A 13,307-nucleotide genomic window follows, 5' to 3' on the forward strand; every position below is an offset into this window, starting at 1 on the left:
CCATCACCCAACTCAGGAATCTCTGGCAGTAACTCTTCAGGATGCTGCACCAGCGTCTTAGGTCTCTTCTTGGTGTGGCCAGAGTAACCCTTACAAAGCACAAATCTGCACACATAAATTCTCTGCTTACAAATCTTTCATTTGATACCTGCTGATCCCAGGATAAAATCAAAACTCATCATATCAAAAATCCTCATGAATGGCTCTTATTTTTCAGTCTTAGTTTTCTTACTATTTCTTCTCATCACTCCATGCACCAGAAACAAGAATTACTTGCAGTTCCCTGACCACACCACTCTACTCTTCTCTTACCTACACTCACATATTTTCCACTATGCCTGGATGCTGCCAGTCCAATCCCACATTCCCTGGCCTTCTCTATTTTGTCCTTGCAGTTTCAATTTGGGAATCACTCTCCCCAGGAATCTTCCTTTTAAGGGCTGGTTAGGTTCCTCTGCAAGCAACTCACTATGCACCTGTGTTTACTCTTTGTAACACACTCTACTCATCATCTGAACAGTCACCCCCACGGAAATGCCTAACAGCCCTGAGAGTCAGGACTGTGATGAGTTCAGGGTTAGCTCTATTCTGCTGTGGTTCTGTGGAGGCTGTTTTTTGGTAGTCCCTCTACAATCCCAAGTCCTGTGTGTTTTCACTGAAGACTCACCAGAACACTAAACTGACATCAGCATAGCAGACATCAGGCACAAGAATCTAAGATTTCATGACTGCAAAGGGCAATGGAGTGTCCTTTAGCCAAAAAAATGTCCCCACAAGCCTCAACCAAAAGATATTTCAAGGGGAGGGAAAATAATTGTCTGGCTTACATAAAATAATTGTCTGCTGTGTCAAAGATTCTTGAGCATGTTATGTTTGGGCATTTTTTAAAATTGTGTACTAACACAGTCCTGGAAGGTTCTCTGGACGAGGGGAAAAACTAAGTATTTAATTATAATAGCTACCACTTCCATTTAAATTCAGGACTTTTGGGCTCAGTGAACATTTCCCTCTTGATGTTCTGAGAAAGCATCTTTGTTCAGTATAGTACACCTCAAGAATTGACTTTGGCCTGGTCAAATTTGAGATTCCTTTGACAAGTGACCTGTGTATAAAAACATACGTACTTTGATACCATTATATCCAATAACATTTTTGAAAACACAAAATAATGCACAGATGTTAAATATTAGTTATTTTTTGCCAACTAAAGGAAATTATTCTTCTCTTTTTTTGTGTCAGAGACTGAGAATCATGAACCACAGGGTTTGCAGAGAGCTCTGATTTTTATGTGATTTTTTTGTGTGGCTTTATGTAATTCAAGTCAATTAAGCTCTGATTTGAGGGGGGAGGGAGGCATGGGTAATATACATAACCTTAACACTTGTACCCCCATAATATGCTAAAATAAAAAAAAACCTACTGATGTTTCATACTTTTTATATATATAAAAGGGAAAAAAGCGGTATAAAGGAGGCAAGTACTGATTCATTGTAAACTCGTTTTTATCCAGCAGATCATTGTCAAGTCATGTATAACCTTTTTTCACTTAAATCTTTGTCCCTTATTTTCATAAATTATTAATATAAGGCGAGCAAACACTCCAGCTAAGTTGTAAATACTATATAAGTCCCAATCAAACTTACCTGCATGTTTTCTTCCTTTTTTTGCCCTTAAAATCTAGCTGTACCATTTTAAATCACTTTAATTCTAGACCATGATCAAACATGTATTTTCCTATAATTTAGGGTAGGTATTCATTAACAAATGCTTTCTGAGTACCTACTATATGCCACTTTTCTAGATACTGATTCCATCCAAATGAATAAAACAAAACAAAAATCCCTGCCTTCACAGAGCATATATTGTAATGGGTGTCATACAATACAAAGATAAATTAAATGTGTGTATCATGTTGGCTAAATCTAAGGATTAAGTATTCTTCACCAGTCAGCAGGGAATGACAGAAGGGTTGGGCAGGCATGTGCAATTTTAGAGAAGAGCACCTTTGAGTAAAGACCTGAAGAAACCCAGGACGTAAGTGACACAGATATCTGAGCAAAACCCCTTCCAAGTGGAAGTAACAGTGAGTGCATTGGCCCCGAGGCAGGTGGGGTGCGGGCACGTGACGGACATGGAGGTGCCAGTTTGGCTGGGTGCAGTGAGCCAGAGGAGGGCAGAACAGCATGAAGATGGAGAGCTCGACAGGGACGGTGCAGGTAGGCAGACAAGTCATTGCTAAGGTGCTGATGTCTGTGCCCAGTGATCTAGGATGCCAGATGCTGGAGGTTTTCGAGGAGAGGAGGGACACGCTCTGATTGGCAGTGTTATCCTGGTTGAAGGGGTGTGAGGGCCAGAGCAGCGAGACTAAGCCAGAAGCCGATGTAGTAACCCAGTTGAGACCTGATGACAGTTCCGCCCCAGGTGGGACTTGTAGGACAGGTGAGACGTGGCTGGGGTAGAAACACAAGTTCAGATTTGGACATGTTGGTTTGAGAGGTGCTTTCCTCCAAGCTGGTACATTAAATAGGCAAATAGGACCCACTTGTTTGGCGTTCAGGGGAGGATTGGGATATGATACATGTAATTTAGTCTTACCACAAATTCAAATTTCAACGGTAATTGGCTATAAGAGAATAGAAAGGAAGTTTACCTATTCAATTTATTTTAAATATAGTCATTGTATTCCTGTAGGCCATAATTGATTTTTGTATGGCATGAAGGTTATCAGATGTTCCCACAAAATTCCACTTATATCTCATTAATTTGGAGGCTAACATTTTTAAAAGTTGTGAATAAGCAGAGGTTGATCTGAAATTTGCCTTTGGTTTATATGTGAACAGCAGATTTGCAGTAAATCAATGCTATATATAAGGTAATAAAGGAGCCATTGAATCTGTTATAGAAAACTACTTTTTTTATCCTCTTGGAAGATACTTATAAACTATGTCCCATATGCATCTAATGGACACTTGGTTTTAATATTCTAATAGGCATTACTTTATCATTAATGATTTGTGGCTACATTACGCATTATACTTAAATGGAGCTACCTATATGTAAAAAACTATGCAATCACATTTTTTCAGTAAACCAGCCCACTTTTAGTCTTAATTAGTGACACTTCACTGTGTTACCCCCTACTTGCCTTAACTGCAAATTACACAACTTAGGAACAAAAAAGGGAATGTAAGAATACACCAAGAAACCTCAATACAAATTTCACACGATTTAGAATCAAGCTCAATGCACACACAAAAAACTCTGCAACATGGGAAGGTGAAGAAAATGAAAACATTTGCAAAGGTATTTATTGAGAAATAGTAAAGATGTACATATTTTTACAAGCTTTTAATATTAATTTACATTTCTTTAAATTATGTAGGCCCCAATAATCTATATTTTACTAATACATAACACAAACCCTTGACTTTGTGAGATTTCCATAATGATATCATAATTGGGAGTCAAAATGCAACTTTGGCTCATGATGCTTAAGTTTTTTTTAAAAGAAATACTAAACGCCATATTCACTGAGAATGTAGGCCTGTCATAAACAAATGTGCTTAAAAAAAACAAAACAACTTCATACTGGAGCATGCTGTTGACACTATATTGAATCTGCGCTCACCAACGACTAAGGAAAAAACATTTTTAGAGACATTTATTACCTACTTTGGTGCACAAACTGCATGACTCTAAAATATTTTTTTTTTTGCCTCTGAATTTGATTTACAAATTTTTGCAGGGATATAGTGTCTTAATTATATGCTATAATATTGCAGCCAGGCCACCTATTTTGTTACTGAAATTGCATGGTCTTGATATTTTTAAGGTGCAACACAAGGTGGTCATCTTTCCTAGTGATATACCAAGTTTGCAAGCGTAGTAGCTGAAAACCCATTTCAGTTACCGAACATTTTTCAAACCAGTTTACAGTAAGGCACAATATTCGATATGTAAATAGAATGTGGGAATTGCCAAAAGAGCTGGCTTTTTGTTTGTTGGTTTGTTTTTTGTTTTTCAGATCAGAAAGGAAGAGGAATCTGTCTTCCTAAGGTGGGAAAGGGAAGAGTTCTAGTTTAAGCATGCTCAAAGTCACACGCCCAAGCTGTGATGCTGGCTTGTTGGCCTGCACCATCGTTGTGCCAGACAAGCTGTTCTCCTTCTAGGTTTTGTGCTGGCAGCCTCTTCTGAACACAGAATCAGGGGAAAAGGTGTGTGTGAGAAACAGCCCCAGGCAATGCAATCAGCCAGCTTCTCTTTGCCCTTCAAGGTTGTTTCTTTTTGCACCTGCAAGTTTAGCAGCATAAAAAGCCTTGCTTGTTTGATATAAAAAAGAATTTAAAAATTTAGATGTAATTCCACAATTCTATCATTTAAAGAAACCAGCTATACAGTAAAGATAATTTTGGTTTTTTTCACAGTAATAAATAATTAAGGTTTTAGTGCACAAAGTAATTAAGTACTGATAATCAATGCAATACTTAAAATTTTTTAACTGCTATTTTCAAGCTAAAGGCCAACAGAAGTGTAAGATTTATTATTATTATTATTGTTAAAAGTATTCCAACCTTAATTTGTCTGGAACAGTACATGGGGCAGAGGTAACCAAAAGCTACAAAATTTAGAGTATGTTTAAGGTTTATGTGATTAAATCACAATCTTATGCAAAAATCAGGATCTCACTACCTTTCTGCCCAACATAAATATGGCCTTTTAGCATTCAGTAAAGAAATACAGATTCAATTCATGGCCTGACGAAATAAAATCATATTTCCATAATGTTATGATCCGTGAGCAAAGTCCAACCTATAGAAGCCACAGAAGCCTCAGCTGATGAACTGTCATGAACCAGCCTCTGGTTAGGGGCACCGATGAGTGGATTCCAGGATCCACATTATGACATGTTAAACACTGAACTGCGGGTGCAGACACCATTAAAATACTCTAGATCTCGAAGTCTTAGATTTCCACAAGGGAAATCTTGTCGTAGGAAATGACAGGAGAACCTGTACAGTGTTCCCAGCATGGGCTACACATGAAGGAAAAAAAAAAAAACCCTGTAAACACAATGATGACAGGTTCTCCTTGCAGTGAATGCTGTCCATTGTGCAGTAACAGTACAGGCAGAAACTAACGTCTGCAAGTCTGTGACGAAGAGAACCTGCGCTGATGTGTTAAGACAGAGAACCAGGTACTATTTTACTGCTGTGATTTCAGTAACGCTGCCAAGATCCAGCTCACTTGCTAATTTACTTTATGATGATATTTTAGGTAAAATTTTCATAGACTTGCTTCTTCCATTAGAAGCCATCTGAGACATCCGCCTTCCATTATTGATGACATATCATTTCACGATGGCATTGGGAATAAAATACACCTAACTTTATTTTAAGCCATGTTCAGGCAATGTGGATTTTAAGCCACGCCCATGGCATATTCTCAAAAAGTTTGGGTGATAATTGCTGATGATTTGCATGACAGTATCTCCCTCTATAAAACTTACACATATCAAAAAGTCTCAAAATCACAACTGGGCAAGTCATCATGAATATGGCTCTTAGTTTTCTCCAGTAAAAAGGAGGGGTACTTGAGACTTCTACATACGTTTTGCTTTCTAAGTAAAGGTCCCGCAGTCTTTCCCAAACCTTCTGCTTATGGTTGGATGCACAAATAGTTGCCTCATACAATTATTGGAATTATTAAGAACCCAAATGAAACACAAGCTTTCCTTCATTATCATTGTTTTCTTATTGCAACAAATACTCAGTTTGTTGCTGATGCAGTATTTAGCTTTGATAGCTTGAATTTGAAATTTGGTCATGTTAAGAATTATCACAAAGGTTTTTGCTTTTCATTATCTACAGAGATTTTAACCAAAGTTACATTGTAACACACAAACGCTGTCTTGTCTTTAAGGCACAACACATCAGTATGAACATTCTGTTTGCCAAACTTAAAAAAGAGACAATATTATATTCCCATTTCCCCTCCCTCTCCCCTCCCCGACAAATGAAAGAAAAATTGCATCCACTTTCAAAGTCAGCTGCTAATAAAGTCACAGTAAATTATTTTCATGAATAATTTACACAAATTACAGGTCTAGATAGGACTGTCCTTCTACAGTCTGAGTGCATTCCAATTCAGATTTTCTGGGCTAGGTAGGCTAAAGTCAGATTCAAACCTCAGGGCTGAGAAGATCTCCCATTGTGAGGAATGTCGTTGACCTTGTCAGACAGAGCATGTGTGTTGCTGCTTTGCCAGGGTAAGAGTTCTTTGCTAAAGCTGTTAATTCCAGTTAGGACTCATTCGGTGTGTACCAGCAACCTCCACAGATTTTTTTTTTTAAACCATTAAAGTGTTGTAAATATAAGACCATAGAGTTTCCTTTCTGTAGCACTAAAGTTTAATTCCATTCAGCAATCTGAATTCTTCATTCTGGAATTTTCATTCCAAATACGATTTCATCCTTTAAGACAATTTATATGTGTAGAGCCAGAGGCATTGAATCACACATAAAAATTCAGTGTACTTGAAATATAAAAAATGGATCTCCAGCTAGAGAACACAGTTACAAATACTCTAATTCCAGTGCTTGATGTAGAGCCAAGAGGTCTGAGTGACTTGATATCCTCCAAAAGGGCATGTTGTGCTGTGTGGTTAAGAGAAGGAGGGGTGGGAGAGAGAAGGGGAAGGAATGAGGAATGGAGAGAGATCATAAACATCGTCTCAGCAAAGCAGCAGTGCACACAAGGATGTGCAGTCCACCCAAGTTCAAGGGAGGGAATTTAAAGGAGGGATGATCATATCGGAAGGCTTGGCAGCACCAATATGGCATTGTCAAAATAATAAATAGATCTGAACTGGAGGTCAATGATAATAAAGACAAATATTGAGATTTCTCAGGTGGTTTACTATTTATTCTAGAAAGTATCATTACCAACATCACCATCTGGCAAAGCAAGTGGGCATCAAAATCCTCCCTGGCTGATGAAAAACATGCTGTTTGTTTTGCTCTGTCTTGCTCTGTTGTCCTAGCTAGAATGCAGTGGCATCATCATAGCTCATTGCAACCTCAAACTCTTGGTCTCAAGTGATCCCCCGCCTCAGCCTCCCATGTACCTGGGACTACAGGCACAGGCCACCACACCTGGCTAATTTTTCTATTTTTTGTAGAGATGGGGTCTTTCTCTTGCTCTGGCTGATCTCAAGCTATCCTCCTGCCTTAGCCTCCCAGAATGCTAGAATTATAGGCATGAGCCACCGCACCCGGCCAAAAACAAATTTTAATCAATGCCTCACTCTTAAATGTCCATCTCTTAGTTAAAACTAAACTAAACTAAACTAAAATAAAATAATAAACTTCTTAAGCCTAAGGCTTTTTATTTAAGAGGAAAACAGGGTGGATTCCTTTCTATGTGAAAAATAATTTGAAGCTGGACTGTAGATAGTAGAAATAAATGTGGGAATGATAACTTTCTTACTTGTTTAGGATAAAGCCAGTAGAGTTGATCTGATTTATTTCACTGGCATGGGGTTGAGAGAAAGTACTCTAGCATACATTTCCAATGGGGGAGATATTATTCCCAAGGGGACAAAAGTAGGTTCTTGTAAGAGCAGAAAATCTTAGCCACTGCAATGGTTTGTGGCCCTCTAAAGATATACCAGTATATAGTATATCTGTGGCATTAAAATTTCATGAAAGGTGGGGTGATTAGGAAAAAAATGTCTAAAAGATCCCAATGGGGATGATAATGAGAAAAAGAAAACACCGTGCTATAGTAATTGGCAAAGCAAAAGCATTATTTTTAAGTTTGGGCTGATGACATCTTTTAGAATACATATGTATGAAATATATATTCATGTATGTAATGTAAATACATACATATAAAACATGGAAAATTTTTATTTAAAAAATTAAGCATAATCATAATAATCATGATTGCTATGTAATTCTTTGCTACCTAATATGGTAGCCTCTAGCCAAGCACATGTGGCTATTTAGCCCTTGAAATGTGGTTAGTCCAGTTTAAAACACAGACAGAATTTCAAAGACTTAGAACAAGAAAAATGTAAACATTACATCAATAATTTTTATATTGATTAGGTGTTGAGACAATAATGTTTTAGATATATTGGGTTAATTAAAATATACTATTAACATTAAATAGTTCTACCTGTTTCTTTTTACTTTTTAAAAATGTGACTTCTAGAAAATTTTAAATTACATATGCAGCTCATATTATATATTTCTATAGGAGAGTGCAGTTATATGTATATATTTTTAAACTTTAAGATTTCTTCTTAAATTTCTCCAACAAAATATGTTTAGGGCAAATTAAAGGACAGAAATTCACCTACAAGTAACATTTTTTTTCATTCAGCTCAGATCTATTTGTAATAACAAAACAGTACTTAATATTTCTGCACATGCGATTACTGCTACATCCAAAGAAAAGCATGCATTCTGGTACTAGAGAAACCAACCACCTGTGTTTCAAAATAGAATTATAAGCCTTCACCATCACCAAAACTGTACCTACATAAACAACCATTTGGAAATAGCATTCTATCTGAGATTCTTATCTATTTGGAGTCACGCCTTTTTCTCTTGAAGTTTTGGGTGTAAAGTAGAAGGTATGACAACTAGTATACCTAATCTAGCTTTCACACCATGGGTAACTGGGGGTAGACTTGGTAAGTTTTAATTGTCAAAGGCATGTATTGTTATTGGTTTGGAAAAGTGAATTATATAACTCCTTACCTAGATATATGTGAATTTGACACAGGCTATAAGACGTGTAAACTTTCTCTGGAGCGGCCACATCATTGACTGCTATTTGTTGTGTGTAATTATAGTGCCAATATGAAAAATCAAAACAACATAGACTCAGGACATTGACAAACTCCAGAAGATATTACAATTGCGTGTGACAGGAAAGATTTCAAGCAGTAGTCGGCAATGAAAGTTGTATTCCTTGAGGCTGCAGCCCTGACCTCATACAGAATGTCTTTGGGGCCTGTGTGCTGTCTTGGGTCACTGACACTGCTAATGACGACCGAAGTGCTCTGTGGGAGGCAGAGCCCGCACCCGCTCTCTTAATGGGATGGAGAAGCATGGAGAATTTCAAATATGGCTGCCAACACTGTCACCAACCCTACTAAAACGGATGCGCTTTCTTTTTCTCCATTTTGCCTGATTTAAATTGACTAGAAACATAAATCATTTCCTTTCTCTTTCTATTATTGCCATAAACTTTTCTATAAAAGTGTTTATGTTGATTTGTTTTGGAAAACAGAAATCAGGAAAGCACTCCAGCACAAGTTTAGTGAAGGGCTTATTAGATGATGATTTAAAATTTCTTCTGAATAATAAGGATAACATTCTTTCTATGTAAAACAATATAAGCTGATGTGTTATTGTTTAAAAATACCGATTCATCGTTTTGCTTTGTTTTATAAATTCTATCACTTTTATCTTGGTTAGGTGATATTTTGCTGTCACTCAGTGAGGGAAGCAGATCTCAGTGTTGTGTTGGTTGGCAGTCTGGTGTCAGGGGCCAATCCTGATACCATTCTTCTTCTGATGTTGAACCAGCCATTTAATGTTTTTTAACTGTCTTGGTTTCTTCTTCAGAAAGATGGGCCAGATGAAAAGCCTTAGGTAAATACTTAGATAAGCCTCTGAGGTTTTCGGAATACGTTCAAAGCCAGATGCTTGGCTTCGAGCAGGTACCAGTGGCTCACCAGAACAGATGAAACTCTTCTAGAACATGTGAGGCACACTGCCTTTAAGACAAGTTGGCACAAAAGGATCTGAATAATACAAATCATTCCAATAGTGCTTATTAAAAGCACTTACAGAGGCTTTTCCTCGGCTATTAAATCCACCTCTGGCTTTATCACCACGGAGTATACCTACTTCTAGGTGCTCACAGGCGATTCATGAGCCACTCACACGATTATTCTATGGGGCTCATTAAACTTCTTTATTTTATTAAACTTCATGGGCTTAACAGTGGTTATTTCCCCTCCTCTTTCTTACAGACCACTGGGTCATCTGTATCGGCATGCATTATGTGCATACATATGCATATGTGTATTTATGTACACATAAATATATATATTTTTGTCAAATTTACTTTATTCACACACACAAATAAATAAATGTAACTAAATTTTCCCGCATCTCCTATCAAATTTCAGGCAAAAAAATGCTAGACTCCAAATGGTTTATTTGAATGTAAGTATTGACCCTCTCATGCTCTTATTGCTTTGCATCTATAAATTTAAGTCATTTGTCAAGCTGCCATTGGGCCAAACTACAGGAATGCAAACAAAAAGGCTTGCATTAGAAGTATCACACCGACATTGTTGGAGACAGGTTACCTTTTTTGCTGCCTGTTCTTCTTCTACACCATCCCCAATTACAACATACACTACTTTTCTGCCAAACCTTTGCATTATTCGTTCAAAGCAACTTTCTTTTCCTGGAAGATAAATGAGATAAAGTTCAGAGCGAAGTTACCTGGTTAGCGGCATGCTCCTCATCTCGGCCATCTCCAATCACAACATAAGTTATGTTAGTGCCAAATCTGGACACTATACGCTCAAAACAGCTTTCCTTGCCTGAAAAACAATGCACTGCTTATTCTTCCAGCCATTGCATTCATTAACCTAAAGATTCATAAAGTGTTAAGTTAATTTCTCTCGAACATCACTTGAACTAGCCTACAGCCTCTGGGTTTATGAAATCAACATACGTTTGAATAACATAAATCTTTACTTAGGACAGGTTATTAAACAAATGTGTTTCATGCTGCAAAAATGTAATTAGGGTTAAGCATCTGACCTATACAAAGGTTAGTATGTTTTACTCCACTAAGAGTACTGGAACAACTTTACAGGCAACTGTAAGTTTCAATAACCTTTGTCATTTAATTCTATAAATCAACTTTTATCTAATTTATTTTAAGGAGTATAGACAAGTTGAGTATGCTATTGTGAAAAATCTTGAAGGTTCACCTCTAAAGAAAGAGGAAATACTAAAATGTGGATTTACCTTGATAAGCAACACTTTTCTTCAAGTGGGTGAGAACTAGTCTACTCAGATTCCTTGTACTAAGGATGTTATCAGACTAGGCTGCAGCACTGATAACACTGAGATACTCTGACTGCACAATGGGACCACCCCCGTGCAATTTCTACATGTTCTTTGTTTTTACAACATTAGTATTTTTCTCTAGATTTCATTTTCAGAATGTTCACATATCCATGGTTATTTCTGCCTTCTTTCTTAATCTGATAGTTCAGAACTCCAAAAAAATACTAGCTTAAAGGGAAAAATAAAAATAATTTTTTTCAGATTAAAAAATATAAGGAAAAATTTGGCCAATAAAAAAGAATATTTTCCCTACTAAAATAAATGTTTATACCGGTATAAAGTTATTTGATTTGTCAAAAGGCAAAATTATCTTCTACATAGTAACTCCACTAACATAAATACATACATTTATATAAAAAATATATGGTATTGCTTATCCAAGCTCTGAACTACAGTGCTCATGACAATGTGGAATTTACCTCATGGAATGGCTCTCTTAAACTGTACTGAAACAGCTGCAACAGGGGGCTCCTTTGGCCAGAGCCAATATCAGACCTCCTCAAGGGCCAGGGCAAGTTATTTTTGGTGGGGGATTTTGGGATTTTGAACCTCTCTTGTCAATGTGCCAGGGCCTAAGTCTGTTGACCTTCAGGGCACATTACACAACCCATTTATTTTCTCAGGCATTTCCTTGACAGACAGTGGAAGACATGAGCAGTTTTCTTTTAACTCTTTCAAGATGGCAGAAGTTGATGAAGTCGTGTTTTTGAATGTTTATTAGAAGTCTAAGTCTGTGAAATCCACTTGAAGTCAAAGATGACTCCATAGATAGACAAAGAACAAGGTTGTAGTTCTTTGATTGCCACTGCGCATTTTTGGAAATGTGCATTTCCAGTCACTCATCATGTGTTATGAATATTTCCAGTTATGCTTTCTGATTCATGAAATTCTTTGTTTTTTGTAATTAAGGACATTAGTTCAATCTATCTGAGACTTCCCTGTAATGCCAAAATAGTATTTTTATCTTGGATCTAGAGTACTGCATATGCAAGGATGTAATACTAATTAAACTATTAAATACCATGGCTAAGAGATATTCCGTATCATTTAGATGACATGTGCTGTAATATTCCATGAAATATACAGAATGAGTCAGAACTACCCAGATACTGAGTTCAGAATTTCACTAGCTAACAGTTCTCATAAAATTCATACACATACAATGAGTTGCAAAGGACTCTGCGACTTTATCCAAATTTGCTTCAGGTACTAACAGTGACATTGATGAAAAGGGGAACCATGCAGAGTCACATAGATGTGAACACATTCCGTACAGAGTTTAAAATAATTTCCTTACCTATTTTGGTTGCACTGTAAATATTCTCAATGGGGAAAGCACCTCCTAAACTATAGAGCAGAACCTTCGCGAGTGCTGGGATCAGTTGGGTTGTCGTTACCAAGACATTTACACAGTTACTCCTAAAATAGGGAGGAAATGTACATATTTGTTTTCTAATACTAAATAACTTCTAGTAGATTCAAAATTGTCACTGTAGTCTCTAAATTCCATAATAAATGTCCCCTTTCAGTCCCTTTCAATATTCAACAGTTATTGCCTATCAGCAGACAGATACTGATCAAAAAACAACAGCAGATTGTTAAGGATAAAACACAAACCCATGACTGTACTGTGACACTTTAAGTTCTACATAACATTCTGTTAAAACAATATGCTATTCAAAGTCATATACAGGTAAGTGTTATAGAATGAAAACGTGGTGGAATAAAATAAAGCACAGGTTTTTTTAAGTTTAGAGATACGGTTTTGACATGAAGTTTCACCACTTACACCATGTGATAATATTCACAGTTTACATCCTTTCTTTTTTAATTACAAACACTGTGCATATTTTTAATAGAAAATTTGTAAAAGACAGAAAAATATGAAGAAGAAAATGAAAAGCATTATTCTTCAACTACCTAGAGAGAGCCGCTCTCTCCATTTTGTGCATTTACTTTCAGTGTTTCTGTTTGTATACAGATTTTTTCCCATTAGGATCATACTTTTATACATATGCAGTTTTGTATTCTATTTTATTTATCTAATAGCATGAGACTATTAGTTTATATTACACATCTATTATTTCCCCTCTCCCAACACAATAATGTGTGTAGACTACTCTACCATGTAGATGCACCAGAT

At 36.7% G+C, this 13,307-nt stretch overlaps 1 protein-coding gene across 7 annotated transcripts in view; it reads right to left on the reverse strand.

The window, feature by feature from the left end:
- Positions 1-3,278: 3,278 nt before the first annotated feature.
- Positions 3,279-13,307, reverse strand: part of EYA4 (EYA transcriptional coactivator and phosphatase 4) — a 246,187-nt gene continuing 236,158 nt past the window's right edge. For 4 of the 7 annotated variants that reach the window (XM_020287207.2, XM_020287203.2, XM_020287210.2 and 1 more), the window contains 3 exons: positions 12,462-12,583; positions 10,390-10,490; positions 3,279-6,652 (listed from right to left, as the gene is read on the reverse strand). In XM_020287207.2, coding sequence (XP_020142796.1) covers positions 6,572-6,652; positions 10,390-10,490; positions 12,462-12,583 — 304 coding nt within the window. In that variant the 3' untranslated portion in view covers positions 3,279-6,571. Of the gene's footprint in view, positions 6,653-10,389; positions 10,491-10,528; positions 10,630-12,461; positions 12,584-13,307 lie in introns of all 7 variants that reach the window. The other 3 variants (XM_020287211.2, XM_020287208.2, XM_020287204.2) reach the window with 1 other exon arrangement.

This window comes from Microcebus murinus, chromosome 5 (genome assembly GCF_040939455.1).
Source record: "Microcebus murinus isolate Inina chromosome 5, M.murinus_Inina_mat1.0, whole genome shotgun sequence".
In the NCBI taxonomy this organism is placed as follows: domain Eukaryota; kingdom Metazoa; phylum Chordata; class Mammalia; order Primates; family Cheirogaleidae; genus Microcebus; species Microcebus murinus.